The sequence below is a fragment of the Giraffa tippelskirchi genome, chromosome 2 (genome assembly GCF_054371585.1).
Source record: "Giraffa tippelskirchi isolate mGirTip1 chromosome 2, T2T-mGirTip1v1.2.pri, whole genome shotgun sequence".
In the NCBI taxonomy this organism is placed as follows: Eukaryota; Metazoa; Chordata; class Mammalia; order Artiodactyla; family Giraffidae; genus Giraffa; species Giraffa tippelskirchi.
Genome location: NC_137276.1, coordinates 169,310,954 through 169,329,195, shown reverse-complemented (window position 1 = coordinate 169,329,195; position 18,242 = coordinate 169,310,954). Strand labels below are relative to the sequence as shown.

General features: G+C 40.3%; 1 protein-coding gene across 11 annotated transcripts in view; it reads left to right on the top strand.

Moving 5' to 3' along the window:
* The window catches only part of GTF2E1 (general transcription factor IIE subunit 1), a 156,533-nt gene that overhangs the window by 97,546 nt on the left and 40,745 nt on the right, over window positions 1–18,242 (top strand). For 9 of the 11 annotated variants that reach the window (XM_081571873.1, XM_081571868.1, XM_081571871.1 and 6 more), the window contains one exon: window positions 5,351–5,587. The exons of the other annotated variants lie outside the window; for them this stretch is intronic. In XM_081571873.1, the coding sequence (XP_081427999.1) occupies window positions 5,351–5,357 (7 nt within the window). In that variant the 3' untranslated portion in view covers window positions 5,358–5,587. Of the gene's footprint in view, window positions 1–5,350; window positions 5,588–18,242 lie in introns of those variants that run through there. 11 annotated transcript variants of the gene reach the window in all.

Here is an 18,242-nt window from a genome sequence, read left to right as displayed (position 1 = left end):
AATTTTTCTCTTATTGGCATTGTTTCAAATAGTAGATGCAATTGTATGTGATCTAAACTTTTTTCTGGCCATAAGTTGCCTTAAGAATGACTTTAAGTATGTACCTTGTGCAAATAGGGCTATTCAACTTTTAAACATGGTTTTCTAAACATTGATAGTTTAGAAAGAAGTTCAGTAGTAATAAGATGTTAAGTTTTGAAATGTAGTTCTAGGTGAACTGTCAGCTCTTCATTTCAGTGAATACTTGTTTCTTGCTGTTTTTTTCTTGATCTCACTTGCATATTCTTTTTCCTAAAGCTACCATTCTATTTTTCTTATCTGTTATCTATTCTTTCATCTCCCTCTTGGAGTCTGTGTTATAACCTATGACTGTGCTGAAATTGTTCAGTTTTTTTTTTTAATGTCTTATTTCTTATTTTCTTTATTTTTCAGTCTCTTTAGCTGCTCTTTGAGCTGTCAACCCATCTTTTCCTTGAAATGTTTTTTGTTTGGTATCCTAGCCATTACACTGGCCAGGTTTCTCCTTACTTCAGGAAGCCTCCATGCTTCCCTGGCTTCTTTGCCTTGCCTCTGCACCATCTGTACTGACTCACAGTAACCATGGACACAAGTCTGTGTGGCAGATTTTCACTGAAGTCTTGTATTATAGTAGAGGGCAAGGGATGGTCAATGGGAAGGATTCAGCATTGAATAGTCAAGGAATATGTTGCACGTCTTTGTTCTTAAAGAGTGTCTTTGCCATTCTCACATGTTTCATCCCAAGCAGACTGCTGTAATATTTCAGCTTCCTTTTTCCTTCTCATCATCACCTTTTTCTTTCCAAAGACCTTGGAAAGTTATAAATGTATTAGAAAAAATAACTTAGTTCTTTATTTTATTCCTGTTCCAAGTACGGCCTTGAAAGATCCTATCATATCCGAAGTGGTCTATCAAAATATTTCCCTAACTAAGAAACCATTTTTCCACCCACTTTTATCCCCTCCCCCCATTTTGCCACTTTTTTTCCCTCTCACTGCACTGAGTAAATATTGTTCATACAGTGACCAAAGTCAGGTGATGAGTAAACAACTTTGGCCCTAGGTGATCCATAGCTTTGTATCTGCTGGAAGATTGCTTCCAATCCATCTGCCCTGGTAGTTGAAGCCTTTTTCTCATTTAGATACCACTTTTTTTCCAGAACACCTTAAGGAGCATTAACTTTAAATGATTAAAAGAAAACAGCCAATTTGGCATAGCCTGGAAGTCAGGAGACTAGGTTCTAGTCCCAGTTAACTAGACACTTGCAGTGTGACACTATTACCTGACGTGATCTTCCTGGGCTAGTTTCTCAGTTATCAATAATGAGAGGATTATGGTAGGATCACCAATATTCCTTTCTGCTCTGATGTTTTATGAAGGTAAGTGGTAGCTAATGCATTTTAAAGTGAGGCTGAATAATAATAACAAAACAAGAAGAAGTCTTTTGATGTGCTACAGCAATTCAAGCCAGTTGAAGGATATTTTAATGGAAGGGCTGGTGTAGAGAGCAGCTTGAGGATTTAGAACATAGAAAACCAGAGCATAAAAAATTACTAACTAGGCTTTTGTCTTCCTGTCCTGCCAAGGTACTTCATTTCTGACCTCGATAACTGAGGAGGAAATAATTGAATATTTCATAACTCTTTTTGGTGTCATTTTGAGATCATTAGTGAATGGGAATGAGATCGGGAAGAGCAGTTCCTCCTCTTTCTACCAGTTGGCTGTTTGGCTAGATTCCCAGCCAGTACTACAATAGAAAAACTTACATGTGTAGTTTCTTGTTCTCCTTATTCCTGAGTTAAAAAAAAAAAAAAGTAACTAGGAGATGACAATCAAAAAACAAATATGAAAATCTTTAGAATTTAGAAATTGGTATAATTCCACCTTCTATTTGTTCAGCATTTTGTTTCCATCAAAGCTGTTGCACAGTTACCTCTAGCAGAGCTATGCTACTATCACTTAAAAATTTTTCTTTTTTAAATCTCTTGGGGAAATGAAGAAGATTTTCATAAAGGAACTATAACTATGGCACTAAACTTATTGTCCTTTCTATTGGCTTTTTATATTATAAAAGCAAAATAAACTGTGAATAAGATAAGTACAGATATTCTTAAAACATATAAAGCCGAATGGGTTGAAACAGGAAATGCCTTGAAATTTTGCTTCTTCCTATGAACAGCTAAAAGGAATGAACTAATTCTAGTGGGTCCTCAAGGAAAGGAACAAGCACCTTAGCCTCTCTTCAGAAAGATCTTGCTGTCCTGAGTACTAGAGGCTGCCATTCCTATTCCAGTTGCAAAGCAAATAGGTCTCTAACATGACCCAGTTTCAGCAATCAACCCACATTTCCCATTACACGAAAGTACATTATCACTTACCTGATGTAAATAAGTCTGAGAAATTTGTGTGGAAACAAAGGCTAGTGCCAGGTGCTAAAGTGCCTTTAATCACATTAAGGCATACAGAATAGTTGTACAATTTGTTGTTACATAAATATATTATTTAAAAATTCATCCAATAAGAGATATATATATATATATGTATATATATATAGTAAAAAATGAGAACTCCTCACCCAGCCCATCCCTATCTCACTTACCCCAAGATATCCATGGTTGACAGTGTGTATCATCCCAGACCTTTAGAAACAACATACTCACACTCATACCCGCAAATACACTGCAATGCTTTTTAAGTGAATACAATCATATATACATTGCCCATACATACATTGCCATTTGTTTTGGAAATATCTTGAAGATCTTTCTATATCTGTATATTTAAATCTGATTCATTTTTAAAAATAAGGACTAGGTTGAATTGTAAATTATATGGTGGTTTGTATAACAGTTCCCTTCTCAAATGGCATTTAGGTAGTGTCCAGTTTTTCACTATTAAAGTGCTATAATGAATTACCCTTATATATCCTTATTCTATATTTCTATAGGATAGAACCATAAAAGAGAAGTAGCAAATCAAAGGACATGTCCATCTTAAACTATAGCTCTTGCCAAATCACTTTTCAAAACAACTGTTGGAGAATTTTAGCAGGGAAACAATTTGTAGCATTGCCGTAGGGTTGGAATCGAAACCTGGAGATTATTAAGGTGATTTCAATAGTCTTAGTAATAGAGGGCTTCCCTTCCAGAAGTCTAGTAGTTGGCCATGCTTTCTGTTTTGTATCCCACATCCTGTTCATCAGCAAGTCCTGTCAGACTCAAAATATAATCTAATTTATATAACCTAAGTTTGAAGGTAGAGCTGATAGGACTTGCTAATAAATTGGAAATATATTCTAAATCTCACCTCTTATACTTCCACCACTACCAGCCTACCCCAGGCCGTATTAATACCTCCCCCTGCCCCTACTTAAAACACTTCATTGATTGTTTCTTACAATAACATCTAGACTAAACTCCTGACCCTTTTCTATAGGTCCTAAGAGATCTGGCCCCGACTACTTTTATGAGCACATCTACTATTCTTCCTGTTAACTACTCTCTAACAACATTGACATTCTCTGCTTTGCAAATATGCCAAAGTTTTTCCTGCCTTAGGTCTTTGCCCTAACTATATTCTCTGCATAGAATTTTCTTCTCCATTCCTGTCACTTTTATTTCATTCTCAGCTTAAGTGGCACTTTCTCAGAAAAGCCTTCTCTTCTCTTACAGTAATCTCTTCTCCCATTCATGGTGATATTTTCCTACTGTATTTTCTTCATAACAACATTGCTGTTTACAGCAAGTTTACAGTGAACTTGTTTATTTCTTATGTCTCTCAACTCCCCCACCCCCCGCCCTAAAAAAAATTAAGGACAGAATACTAGCATGTGCAGTTAATTCTGGCACATGATAGGCTCTCAACAAATATTGAATGGATGAATGGACAGATGAATTGGCAGTAGGAGAACATACTCTTTTTCTCCACCAAGGCATATCATTTTGTCCTGCCTGAATTATATATACACACACACACACACATATATATATATATATTTTTTTTTTTTCTTAATCAATTAGTTATGTTTACTTGTGGTTCATGGTACCTAGGACTGTGTCCCCAGGACTAACTGCAGAGGGTAGCAGAATATAGCTTCTTTGGTGCAACCAATGAGACGCCTAGAAGCTTTAGTTCTGGGGAGCTATTAGCTTCAATGTTCATGGAAAAGAGAACTTAGTGAATATTTTGTCTAGGACTGCCCTGTCCAATAAGGTAGCCACTAGCCACTTGTGACAATTGAGTACTTGAACTGTATCTAGTCCAAATTAAAATGTGTTGTAAATACGAAATGTCTACCAAATTTTGAAGACTCAGTGTAGGATTAAAGAAGGTAAAATACCTTATTAATAATTTTTATATTATTTGTTGAAAAGATAGTACTGTAGATATGCTAGGTTAGAGGAAATATGCTATTAAAGCTAATTTTACCTGTTTCTTTTTATTTCTTTTATATGGCTATTAGAAAATTTTAAATTGCATATATTGCTAACATTTGTAGCTTGCATTGTATTTCAGTTGAACAGCACTAGTCTAGGACATTCTCTTCAGGTGCTAGAATTATGTATTGTACTTAGTGACTATATACATTTTTCCTCGTGTACACGTTTTTGACCTGAATGCGGTGCTCATGCTCCACTCCTCCCTATCCTTTACTAGAAAGGTAGGCTTTGTTTTGTTGGTAGACTCGTTCTCTTGGGAACAATAATGAATTTTGCTTCTGGTTTAATTTTTCCCCTTTCATGGGTGAAAATGGTTCGGGTGAGGTGTTTTTTTTTGTTTGTTTTGTGTGTTTCCTGAAGTAGGATGAAGTATTAGGGATGACATCAGCAGTGGAGATAAGGAACTGAGAATTGTTGACTACCTAGACCAATTTTGTGATGTTGAAAGTGCTGCTGACTCCTGGATAAGTGAGGAACCTGAGCATCCTGTGAAGCCACTCCAGAGACAGAGGAGCTCAGAGCCAGTCCTAAATCAGAGGAGTTGGAAGCCCAAAGTGGTGCTCTGTATGCGTAATCTTAACAGGCAGTGTATGTGAGATTGCTCATGTGTTTGTTTCTGTCTCTCCCCTTGCTAGAATGTAAGCTCCATGAGGGCAAAGGCTTTATCTTTCTTGCTTACTGCAGTGTTTTGGCTCATATCCCTGACTCAATGTCTGGCACATAGTAAGTACTCATCAATAAATACTGAATGAATAAACAATTATGTTTATCAGGCCAGGAGTAAGCCATGGCCTTTATACAAAAGACTATTTTCCATTTATATCATTACTTGTATACCTAATGTTTGTGATGCTATTTTGTATTAATCATCTTCCTGTTTGGAATGCTTACAGATGGTGAGTGCTGATCTACGCAGCAAAGTGCATTTTCCCAGCAACTGGTGAAACCACCTAACCAAAATACATCTAACAAATGCATCCAACTAAAGAGAATTTGTTCACTTAGTCTGTGTTAAGGTCCTTCTTTACAGCAGAAATTGTGAGGAGCAAAGATTGTGCTATTTCTTCAACTGGAGATTTTATTTATCTCTTAATAAATTAAAATTGATGATTCTGTGGTTTCCTTCATGATATCAAAGACTCAGCTTCCTTTTATCTTTATACTTAGTCTTTCTTTTTTGAGGCAAGTATTTGTTGCTTTGTGGTTCCATAATGGCCAATACTTCATCTATCTACATACATCTTCAGGTAGAAGTGAGGGAGTAAGGCAATAAAGGTATATAACAGCTGAGTCAGTATCCCCCTCCCTTTTTTAAAAAATTGTGATGAAATTCATATGACATAAAATTAATCATTTTATATTGAACAATTCAGTGACATTTAGTTTATTCGCTATCCAGTTCCAAAACATTTTCATCGCTGCAAAACAAAATCCATACCCATTAAGCAGTTGTTTTCCTTTCTCCTGGGGAAACCACAGTCCTTGGCAACTACCATTCTTCTTTCTGTCTATAGATTTACGTATTCTGGATATTTTGTATAAATGGAATCATTCAGTATGTGACCTTTTGTATCTGGCCTCTTTAACTTAGCATAATGTTCTAGAGGTTCATCTATGTTGTAGCATGTGTCAGTACTTCATTCCTTTTTATGACTGAGTAGTATTCTGTTGTGTGTATATGCCACAATTTGTTTATTTATTCAGTTGTTGGGCATTTGGATAGTTTCAGCATTTTGGCTATTGTGAATAATGCTGCTGTGAATATTCATATACATGTATTTGAGTACCTGTTTTCAATTTGAGGGGCCTATACCTAAGAGTGAAATTGCTGAGTTTGTGATAATGTCTATGTGCTGTTTCTTTTTAACATACCACCTTCCCAGCACTGTGTGCAGTAATTACTGTCAGTCATTGGGTAGTAGACAGGGCCTTGTAACCAAGATGTCTGTTTTGGAAGTGAGAGTCAACAGAGAATATTCAGAGCTCTAGGGTCTGTGACCAGAGCAGCAGGTACAGAGGGCCAAGTAATAGTAGGTATGCATATGAAGTAAGAATTGGAGCATCCTGGATTTTCTTTTGTGAAGGAATTAGCTTCTCTTCATTGCCCTTTATATCCTTTCCTGGGTTTCAGACTTTTAAGTCATAACATAGACTCATTCTGGCCATATGAGTACTCACCTGGGGCTGTGATCTCTGTGCTCCAGTTCTCTGTCACAGAGCCAATCCTTTAAGTCCAGGGTCATAGTGGGCTAATGTCTTCTTTTGGTCAAGCACACGGTGAAGCCCTTTTGTTTGAAAATGCTTAGAAGTGTGCCAGTATCAGGGGTGGTGGTGATGGTAATTGTTAAGATCCAGAGGATGGATCCAGAACTAAATTGCCTCTCACAAGTATTTGCTCAGTATGAAGTCAGCTTTAATCAGCCCTGTTCCACCAGCTTCAAAAATGGGAGGCTGGCAGCTTTTCATTTCAGGGTAGTGACCTGCCTGGGAGGTCTAAAGAATGATTCTGACAATGTTCCAAGAGAATCCTTCCCTGCTGTTATGTGCCTGTGTGCAGGTATAATGTGTATGTAGGAGGGTAGAAAAAACACAAGACAGGGTGGGCCTTTATGTTTAGTGGGTGGGTGGAGGGTACTTAGCGTGCTGTGTATGTCATTCACATTTCACATCTCTCTGACAGGCTATAACTTTAGCAAATTTATGGATAATTTCTTCACTGCTTTTTCCACTGAGATTCATTAAGCTATAAAATTATGGCAGTGATATGGAGACCTCTGCCTATGTCTCCTGCGTTAGTCTAGTTCCTTCAAGACTGACACAGTCCTTTTCCCTCCCTCCCCAACCTCAGCAGTTAGGAACAAAAACACCTAACAAGCAAAGAACCAATTGAAAGTCTATGACAGTGTCTGCTTTTGCCTCCTAAACTACTATTTCTCAAAGAGTGTATTGGGCCACTTTGGGAATTCTTAAATGTATTCTCAGTGTTTTGACCAACAGATATCTGTGATCACCATCTGTCTCATTACACTACTTCCCCATCTCCCAAAGTGCACTTGGTAAATCCCCTTTTTTAAACTTGCTTTTCTGCAATAAATGCTACTCTCCCTCTGCCTCAAATCCTCCCTTGATGTTCTTCCCTCCTCTGTCCTGTGTCCTCTTCTCACAATCATCAGTTCAGGAACAAGCTTCTAAAGCCTACTTCTGTGGTAGTGTGGGAGGTTTTCATTTGTTCTCCCACAGTGTACGTTTCTCCCACACTCTCCCTCCATGTGATTCAGCTGGGATTGATGCCAGTCATAGTGATTGATTCAGAGAGGAGCATATGATCCAGGCCAGGTAATGAGAGTTACTTCAGGACTTTGGTTGAAATGAGAAAAAGGCACTGCCTTTCTCTACTAGGGTTACTGAACTGGTAGAGCATCAGTTCAGTTCAGTCGCTCAGTCGTGTCCGACTCTTTGCGACCCCATGAATTGCAGCACGCCAGGCCTCCCTGTCCATCACCAACTCCCGGAGTCCACCCAAACCCATGTCCATTGAGTCGGTGATGCCATCCAACCATCTCATCCTCTGTCGTCCCCTTCTCCTTCCGCCCCCAATCCTACCCAGCATTAGGGTCTTTACCAATGAGTCAACCCTTCGCATGAGGTGGCCAAAGTATCGGAGTTTCAGTGAACATCAGACCTTCCAACGAACACCCAGGATTGATCTCTTTTAGGATGGATTGATTGGATCTCCTTGCAGTCCAAGGGACTCTCAAGAGTCTTCTCCAACACCACAGTTCAAAAGCATCAATTCTTCGGCACTCAGCTTTCTTCACCATCCAACTCTCACATCCATACATGACCACTGGAAAAACCATAGCCTTGACTAGATGGACTTTTGTTGGCAAAGTAATGTCTCTGCTTTTTAATATGCTATCTAGGTTGGCCATAACCTTCCTTCCAAGGAGTAAGCGTCTTTTAATTTCATGGCTGCAGTCACCATCAGCAGTGATTCTGGAGCCCCCCAAAATAAAGTCTGACACTGTTTCCACTGTTTCCCCATCTATTTCCCATGAAGGGATGGGACCAGATGCCATGATCTTAGTTTTCTGAACGTTGAGCTTTAAGCCAACTTTTTCACTCTCCTCTTTCACCTTCATCAAGAGGCTCTTTAGTTCTTCTTCATTTTCTGCCATAAGGGTGGTGTCATCTGCATATCTGAGGTTATTGATATTTCTCCCGGCAATCTTGATTCCAGCTTGTGTTTCTTCCAGCCCAGCGTTTCTCATGATGTACTCTGCATATAAGTTAAATAAGCAGGGTGACAATATACAGCCTTGACGTACTCCTTTTCCTATTTGGAACCAGTCTGTTGTTCCATGTCCAGTTCTAACTGTTGCTTCTTGACCTGCATACAGGTTTCTCATAGCTGGAGACAATCTTTGTTACCATTTGAGGACAATCTGCCTGAAAATAAAACCAACACAGAGGAAGGCAGACACTATAGAGATGGAGAAAGAGTGATTTCCAATCACAGCGCTTAAGCACCTGAATCCTACCATACTTGTATCCATTTTTACCTTTGTAATTATTTCTATTATGTGGGTCAGTATGTTTAGTTTTATTCTTTGGCCAATTTGGTTTGGGGTTTCCCAGGTGATGGAGTGGTAAAGAATCCTCCTGCCAATGCAGGAGACTCAGGAGATGTGGGCTCGATCCCTGGGTTGGGAAGATGCCCTGGAGGAGGAAATGACAACTAACTCCAGTATTCTTGCCTGGAAAGTTCCATGGACAGAGGAGCCTGGCAGGCTGCAGTCCCTGGGGTTGCAGAGTCAGACGTGACTTGAGCAATTGAGCACACAGTTGGGGTTGGGTTTCTATCTCTTGTAATTGAAAAAGTCTGGACTTATTAGACAGTGCCCATCAGCCCACTGATATCTCTACTTCATCTTCACTTTGTTATTCCCTCTGTCATTCAGTTGGAGATAGTCTCACCTGTATCCTAACCACTTTCAACTCTGCCATCTCTGTTACAATACCATACATGCATTTATCTAGGGCTTTGTAGTCTACCAAGGGGCTTTCCTATTTGATTCGCATAAAGCTCTGAGGAAGATAGAAGCATGATTATCCCCTTATTTAGCTAAGGAAACAAGTTGAAAGATGCTTATGATGATTCGTCTGTTGTCGGGAGCTGCGATAGGCATTACTGACAAAATGGAGGCACGGCCCCAACCCCCTCTCCTCATCCAGCAGGCACGGTCCCAGGATGAAGGAGTTAGGTCTTGTGATTCTGACTTGTCCTTTCCTTCCTCCGGTTGAGTTGGCTGGAAAGAATGTTATAATCCATAAAGTTAACTATTGACATTTGTTCAAGGATCTTTACAAAGAATGCTCCAGGATGAGCACATAGGCTGCAGCTTGAGACCATGGGAAACATTGTTGTCTGAAACCTGCCTGTAAGGGGAATGTTTATGGCAAAAAAAGTTTGCTGAGTTTAGGGGTTAGGAATAATTAATAGTTAGAAGCTAAAAGTTTAAGGTATGTTGTAGTGTTGGCATGTTTTACTATAGCTTATAGAAACTAGGAATTTTAGAGATACTAATAGCTAAAAGCCTTTAGGAGATGATGAGCTTAAGTTACTAGGGGATAACAGGATTTAAAGAGATAAGAAATAAACTGAGGAATGTGATATACAGCCCAGAGACAAACTTGAGTTACAGTGTCATCACAAGGACACTTAAGAGGGAACTCTGAAGGACAACAATGATTTATGGAGACAGTAAATATGGGTGAGGGGAAACTGAAGATGTCATACCTCTGACCTAATGCTTTTGTAAAAGTATAAAAGAAAACCTGATGCTTAAAATAAACATGCAGCCCAGTGCTTTGAGCGAGAGACTGCATCATTTTCTCCGCCGATGCCGTCCATCCTGAGGGAACCCCTGGACCAGCTGGAGCAGGTCTCCGGCAGTCTGTATCATATTTACAGTCACTGCTAGGACTCAAACATTAGTTCCCTGTCTGCTAACTTAGAAGAGTTCTTTCTTCTATATTCTGTTGCCTCTTTTGTGTAGAAACATGGCTTTAATGTAAATTCACACTCTAATCTCCCATGGAGACCTCCTTATAACATTTGTAGGTCCAGTGAGACAGAAGGCCTCATCTTTGCATCAGATCTCATACTGGCTGTCCTTTCTTTGCCATCATTTAGATTCATTTCATCTGTCTGTACCAGCTGTCACAAGTCTTTGCTATAGGTTACTTCTCAAGGGCTTAACCTAGTCTAAGAATATGACTGGTTCTGGGTTCTATTATTACTTTGGCCCCCCATGCACCTTTGAGAACCTCTTAACTGCTTCAACTCTTCAACTTCTTTGACAATCCAAGACCTCACACAAAGCCCCTCAAATCATCCACCATCCCTACATATCTTCCTCATAACGCATTTTATGCTCACATGACTGGGCTGGGGAGCGTAGCCACAAAGATGCTAATTCATGCCCTGGCCCTGCTGCCTATTTCCATCTGGGCCTTTCCTGCTGTGAGGATCTCTAGATGGCTACAGACCTACAGTGGTTGCTTCCCTCTCCCTCAACTTTTGCCAGTCTGTTCATGATCTTGTTTTCTCCACTTGTTTGATGTCTGAGATCATTTTGCCTTTATGTAACTTCTGTAGTAAACATCATCAGTTGCATGCTTAGCATTCATTGCTCCCTTCCTAGTAGTACCTAACTTTTGCTAAAAGATCCCTTTCCCAAGGAAGTACATGTGCTTCAGGAGAAGCTAATTCTATAGTCATCTGTACAGTTGGTCCTACTTGGGCCAAGAGTAACCATAGTAGTGATTGTGCATGCGTGCATGCTCAGTTGTATCCAACTCTTTACAACCCCATGGATTCTACCCACCCGGCTCCTCTCCCCATGGGATTTTATAGGCAAGAATATTGGAATAGATGGCCATTTCCTCCTCCAGGGGATCTTCCCGATGCAGGGATTGAACCTGCATCTCCTGTGTCTCCTGCATTGGCAGGCGGATTCTTTACCACTGAGCCACCTGGGAAGGAAGCCCAGTAGTGAGTGTCAGTTCAGTTCAGTCGCTCAGTCGTGTCCGACTCTTTGCGACCCCATGAGTTGCAGCACGCCAGGCCTCTCTGTCCATCACCAACTCCCGGAGTCCACCCAAACCCATGTCCATCGAGTCGGTGATGCCATCCAACCATCTCATCCTCTGTTGTCCCCTTCTCCTCCCGCCCCCAATCCTACCCAGCATTAGGGTCTTTTCCAATGAGTCAACCCTTCGCATGAGGTGGCCAAAGTATTGGAGTTTCAGTGAACATCAGACCTTCCAATGAACACCCAGGATTGATCTCTTTTAGGATGGATTGATTGGATCTCCTTGCAGTCCAAGGGACTCTCAAGAGTCTTCTCCAACACCACAGTTCAAAAGCATCAATTCTTCGGCACTCAGCTTTCTTCACCATCCAACTCTCACATCCATACATGACCACTGGAAAAACCATAGCCTTGACTAGACGGACTTTTGTTGGCAAAGTAATGACTCTGCTTTTAAATATGCTATCTAGGTTGGCCATAACCTTCCTTCCAAGGAGTAAGCGTCTTTTAATTTCATGGCTGCAGTCACCATCAGCAGTGATTCTGGAGCCCCCCAAAATAAAGTCTGACACTGTTTCCACTGTTTCCCCATCTATTTCCCATGAAGGGATGGGACCAGATGCCATGATCTTAGTTTTCTGAACGTTGAGCTTTAAGCCAACTTTTTCACTCTCCTCTTTCACCTTCATCAAGAGGCTCTTTAGTTCTTCTTCACTTTCTGCTATAAGGGTGGTGTCATCTGCATATCTGAGGTTATTGATATTTCTTCCGGCAATCTTGATTCCAGCTTGTGTTTCTTCCAGCCCAGCGTTTCTCATGATGTACTCTGCATATAAGTTAAATAAGCAGGGTGACAATATACAGCCTTGACGTACTCCTTTTCCTATTTGGAACCAGTCTGTTGTTCCATGTCCGGTTCTAACTGTTGCTTCTTGACCTGCATACAGGTTTCTCAGGAGGCAGGTCAGATGGTCTGGTATTCCCATCTTTTTCAGAATTTTCCACAGTTTATTGTGATCCAGACAGTCAAAGGCTTTGGCATAGTCAATGAAGCAGAAATAGGTGTTTTTCTGGAACTCTCTTGCTTTTTCGATGATCCAGCGGATATTGGCAATTTGATCTCTGTAGTGATTGTAGCTCTTCACAAATATTCCAGTTATCCTATATACATAATAGAATTACATTTCCTAGATTGTTGAAGGTAGATGTGGCCATGTGACTTGCTTTGGTCAATGAAATGTGAATAGAAGTGATAAATGTCATTTCCAGGCAGAAGCCTTTAAGGGCTAGTGTATGATTCACCAGATGCCCCTCCCAGATACAGTGATTGCTAAAGCATGTGTCAAGATAAATTTCCATCAGTCTGGGTCCCAGGGTGACTATTATGGTAGAGCTCCCCCTGCCGACATACACCAGCATATAGTGAGAACAAGAAGTAAATGTTTGCTGTTAGGTCACTGAGATTTAAGCAGTATAAGCAGGATATTCTAACTGATACAGTAATCTCAGCTTTATAACAGTGCCTGGGTCAAAAACCTAGTCTAAGCCAAGTGAAGTGAAAGCTACTCAGTTGTGTCCAATTCTTTGTGACCCCATGGACTATACAGTCCATGGAATTCTTGAGGCCAGAATACTGGAGTGGGTAGCCTTTCCCTTCTCCAGGGGATCTTCCCAACCGAGGGATTGAACCCAGGTCTCCCTCATTGCAGACAGATTCTTTACCAGCTGAGCCACCAGGGAAGCCCAGTCTAAGCCAAGTAGTCATGGCATTTCTTGGTCAAGAAATTGGTTGGGAAAAATGCTGTGACTCACTTGGTGCACTGAAATAAGAAGGGGGATTTGCTGGGGCCTTGAGCAAAGAAGTTTCCTGACTTATAAGAGAGCTACCAGAAGAGGTGAATTCTCTCTTCCTCTTGATGTTATGTATAAATATGAAGCCTGTAGTTACTATAATTATCTTGCTACAGGGATAAAGCCAAAACAAGGGAGAGTGGTATCAAAAGAATCTCAAAGAAATGGTGCCAAAAATCTGATGGAATCATAACCAATCATTACTCTTTGTCTGGAATTTTTTCAGTTAGATAAGCCAATAAGTCCCTTTTTACTGTTTAAGCTGTTTGAGTTGGGTTTCTTATATATCTCCACAAAAGTAACCTAACAGTTGTAACTTCCTTTCTTAGTTCTTATCTTTACTTCTCACTCATTTATGTAGTATCAGAGAAATAATAGCTAACGATAGTTCACTTATAGAAGACTTATTATGTGTCTGGCACTATTCTAAGTGCTTTCTAGACAGATTCTGATTCCATTTCAGAGTAGAGAATATATGTGTGAGCTCCTTGAGAACTCTTTTCTTATTTATATCTATTTCTCCCACAGTACTGATTTGGTACAAACAGATGCTAACCAAATATTGAATAATTGAACAAATATAAGTTGAGTTTTAGTCTTACAGAGCTTCTAGTATTTTTGACTATCCAGGTCTCACAAACCTGAAAGACGGAGACCAACACAAGACATCATAAATGCTGTTAGGTACTAAACTGAAGTTCCAAAAGGCATGTTAAAGGCTGTGAAGAAAAGATAGCATTATTGGGTGAAGGTTGGGAGTGAAAAGCTTTTGAAGAAAATCAGATTTGTTCTTTAAAAAAACAGAAGCAGATACGGATAAGCATAGCAGAGTGGGAGGGTGGATATTAAAGTTAGGGCAATAACAAGCAAGAGTATGGTGTCAAGAAGGAATGTGGTATACTGAAGAACATTCAGTACATTCAATTTAGGTGCTCAATAAATGTTAGATATTTTTTCTCATCATGAGACAATAGAGAGCCTTTTTCCCTTGAAATATTTGATGCAGGCTTGATATAAAAGAGATGTTATGGCCACTACTCTGACTACTTATCTCCTTACCTGCTCAAACCCCTTGCACATAGTAAGCAGTCACAGATGTTTGTAAAATTACAGATATCCATTAATGCACTATTTCTCCCTAGAGAAAGAAGTTTCTGAGTGCTTGTCTGCCAAGCATTCTACATGTCTTCTGGCTCTCTTAACTCAATGCTGGGCGCATACTGTTGCACAGTCGGCCCTTAGTTAAGTACTTGATTGAATTGATTCAAATTATCTGGTTTGGGAAGAAGTTCTTTACCTAGTGAGCCTGGCTTTTCAGTACATCAACACTTCATCAAACCTCTGTTAGATCAGATTCTCAATAGAGTATCTTAAATGCATGCTATTAAAATACTTAAATAGAAGTCCCATCTGTTTGAATAGACCAAGCCTGATGAATCAGCCGGAGAGGTGGGAGGCTGATCCAGCCAGACATGAACCAGTCGAGTGAGGAACAGGCAGCTCTGTCTCCCTTTGCCACCCCAGAGTGCTTATGCCAGAATGTACAGATTTATAAACAGAAACCAGTTAGCAAAATACGAGGACTGAAACATGCCACAGGGCAGTGTCTGTGGGCTAATCAACAGAGGTCTGGCTGGAGCCCTTCGTCCCAGCTGCAGATCATGCTGAAGGGCATGTCAGAGCAGGAGAAAGAGGAGCCCAGGGACTTGCCCCTTCCATAATTCTTGCACCTCTGGAATCTAGATTTTGTTTTCATGCAATTGTAAAAAGCGTTTTAAAAAGACAGCTTTATTTTGGGAACTGTCACTGGTGAAGTCAGCAAGGACTTAAAGACCTAAGATAAAATACAATGATGGAAAAGTGTTGAGGAAGCTGCCTTCTTTTTATTCCCCAAGAAGGATTTTGCACAGACATCCATCCCTGATGAGGTGTCATCAAGCCCTCATTTCCAAATGGTCTTGGCTGCCAGAGTCCTAATTACAGTCAGCTTCTCAACCACACCGTCTCCCTTTTCCCACCTCCCCTGATATACTCTGGATGTGGATCATACTCTTTGGTGCTGCATTAAAAAAAAAAAAAGTTTTTTTGGGGTCACTCTTCACCACACCAAAATACATGTTTAAAAATATTCTTTCTGAAGCTCTATTCCTCTGATAACACTTAGGACATGAAGCCTTGTGCACAATAGATGCTCAATAAATAGTTTGTTCAATTAACATGAATCATTTCTCAGTTTCCTGGGCTAAGAAGAAAAAATGTGATGTGCTTTCTTATTATCACCACCGATCTGATTTCTCTTCTGTTCTACTACCAACTTGCCCCTCCATACCCATGTCTTTAACCCAGCTGCACATATACACATGGAAACACAGTCCCACTCTATCCCATTTGGGTTATTCTATTGCTTCTTCAGGGTTTTGTTTAGAGTATTTTTTTAATTAAAGGAGAAGTGAAAAGAATAATGTATAAGTCAGACATTCTGGATTCTGGTCCTAACTAGACCATTTACTTTGGATCTAAGGTAAGTGATTATGTGCTCAGATTCCTCATCTCAGATATAATAATAATATATGACTGACTCACCTCCCAGGTTGGGTCAAGTGTCAAATGAGCTAATGTATGTGAAAGTCCTTTGAGAAGAGACAAAGCACTTTAAATGACTCTTACTGTAAAAACCTAACCCCTTCTGAGTTCATGTACCCAATAAAACACATACAGTATCAAGAAAGTCTAGGAGAGGCCCAGTGGTTGAGATTCTGCACTTCCACTTCAGGGGGTCCAGGTTTGATTCCTGGTTGGGGAACAGATCTATCCAAAAAAAAAAAAAAAAACTTCCATAGTGTGTCTCCCTGGAAAGTGGGCCCCTTCTCACTTCCCTCCTCAGGAGAGGCTAACTGGTTGGCTTCCTGGGCCCACATGGGATGCTTTTACTCTGATGAATTCAGTGGAACCTAGAGTCAGGCCCTCAGCTTTGCAGCATCAGAATTCAGTTTTGGCAGAATCTCTGAGTTGATCAGCCTCAAGATGCTGACTCAAGTCAACTCATAGGAGACTGATATATAACCAGAATGCCCGTTTATTAATTTAGAATGGGGAACATTTAGCCTGCTTTGTACCTTTGCTCCCTATAGACCAGTTGCAAGGGAAGAGGAAGTATCAGAAGGTTGCTCAGTGAGCAAGGAACTTTGATAAGGGGAGTAACATCAGGCTCTGCTCATTTGGGTTTGCTATCTTAAAAGGAATCCACTCTCCAGAAAGTCTGATGTTTCTGACACCCTGGCAGGCACCCAATTCTAGAATTTTGCTTACACGAGTCAGAATATGCCAAGCATTCCCTTTGCTCAACCAACCCTGTTCTTACCTACACATTGTTATTTATATATGTTGATCTTTTTCAGACCTCCTGCAATGGTTCCCAGAGCCAGTCTCCGAGTCAGGCTGGGGTTTATTACCACAACAGCACCTAGAGGATTTACAAAGAAAGTTTTTTTTTTTTTTCCCTCAACTAGAAATTCTAATTTATTGGAACTGGAAGGGTGTAGGAATCTGAATGTTTACAGGATCTCAAGTGACTCTGATCATTAGCCAGGTTGGGGAACCACTTATTTGGCTAAGAATCTATACTGTCCCTTTAAGATGACTTTGCATATTCTGATCTGATCTGTTCTGAACTGATTGCATAGGTTAACTCTGAGAACAGAATGTTATTTCCTAGGTCTCAAAAGCCAATCAGTGTTGCATCCTTGAACCAACCTTCCTCCTTTCCTTCCTTCCTGTCTTCTGTCTTTCTTTTCTTCCATAAATATTTATAAATACCCAACGCATAAGGAAGCTTACCAAGAGAAGATTGTGGCAATCAACACTTCAAGCACCAAAAGCAAAAGCTGTTTTTAGGTGATAATAGACTTTGAGGATTAAGATATATAATCCCAGTGCACAGACCACTCTGAGGCCAGCCAATGAAATTAAGGCCTGACATGAAACAATCCAGAGACCATTTCCCTGTGGTAAGTAATGCTGGGTCTTGGTATACTTCCTGGGCTGATGTCCTCTAGGAAACAACCTTGTGCCCACAAGTGGCCTTGATGGAAACTCTAAGGACCATGCATCCATCCCACTCATGGCCAAAAATCACGTCATTGTCTTTCCTCTCAAACATGGTTCTCATCTTACCAGCACCTGGCAGTGGCTAGCTTCTGTAAGAGTACCAACATCAGGGGAATCAAATGAGCATCATCTAAGGAGGGGTGCCAACAAGTGATGGGTATCTCAATATACCAGCCATTTTGTCTCCATATTTGATAAGCCTTATGCATCACAAAAGCTACTGTTAAGGGTTATTATTCCCATTTTCCAGATGAAGAAATTTAACCTCAAAGAGGTTAAATGAGTTCCTAAAGGTAATACAAGCAGTAAGTGGTAGAATTGGGATTAGAATCCAGGCCCACTCAGTTTCCAAATTCTATGCCCTTTCCCCATGACCCCATGGTGCTTAGTAAAGAGGGTTGTTTTTGTTTTTTTTAAAGTTGTGAGCATAAGATTCATTGTGCTATAGCTAATACTTAAAATTTCTCTCTACATAATAATGTATATATGTATAACAATTTATGGGATTCCCAGGTGTTTCAGTGGTAAAGAATCCGCCTGCTAATGCAGGAGACACAGGAGATATGGGTTAGATCCCTGGGTCGGGAAGATCCCCTGGAGGAAGAATGGTAACTCCAGTATTCTTCTGGGAAAAGCTCATGAACAGAAGAGACTGGTGGGCTATGGTTTGTGGGGTCACAAAGAGTCAGACACGACTGAGCAGAACAACACAGCATCATACCAATTTTTA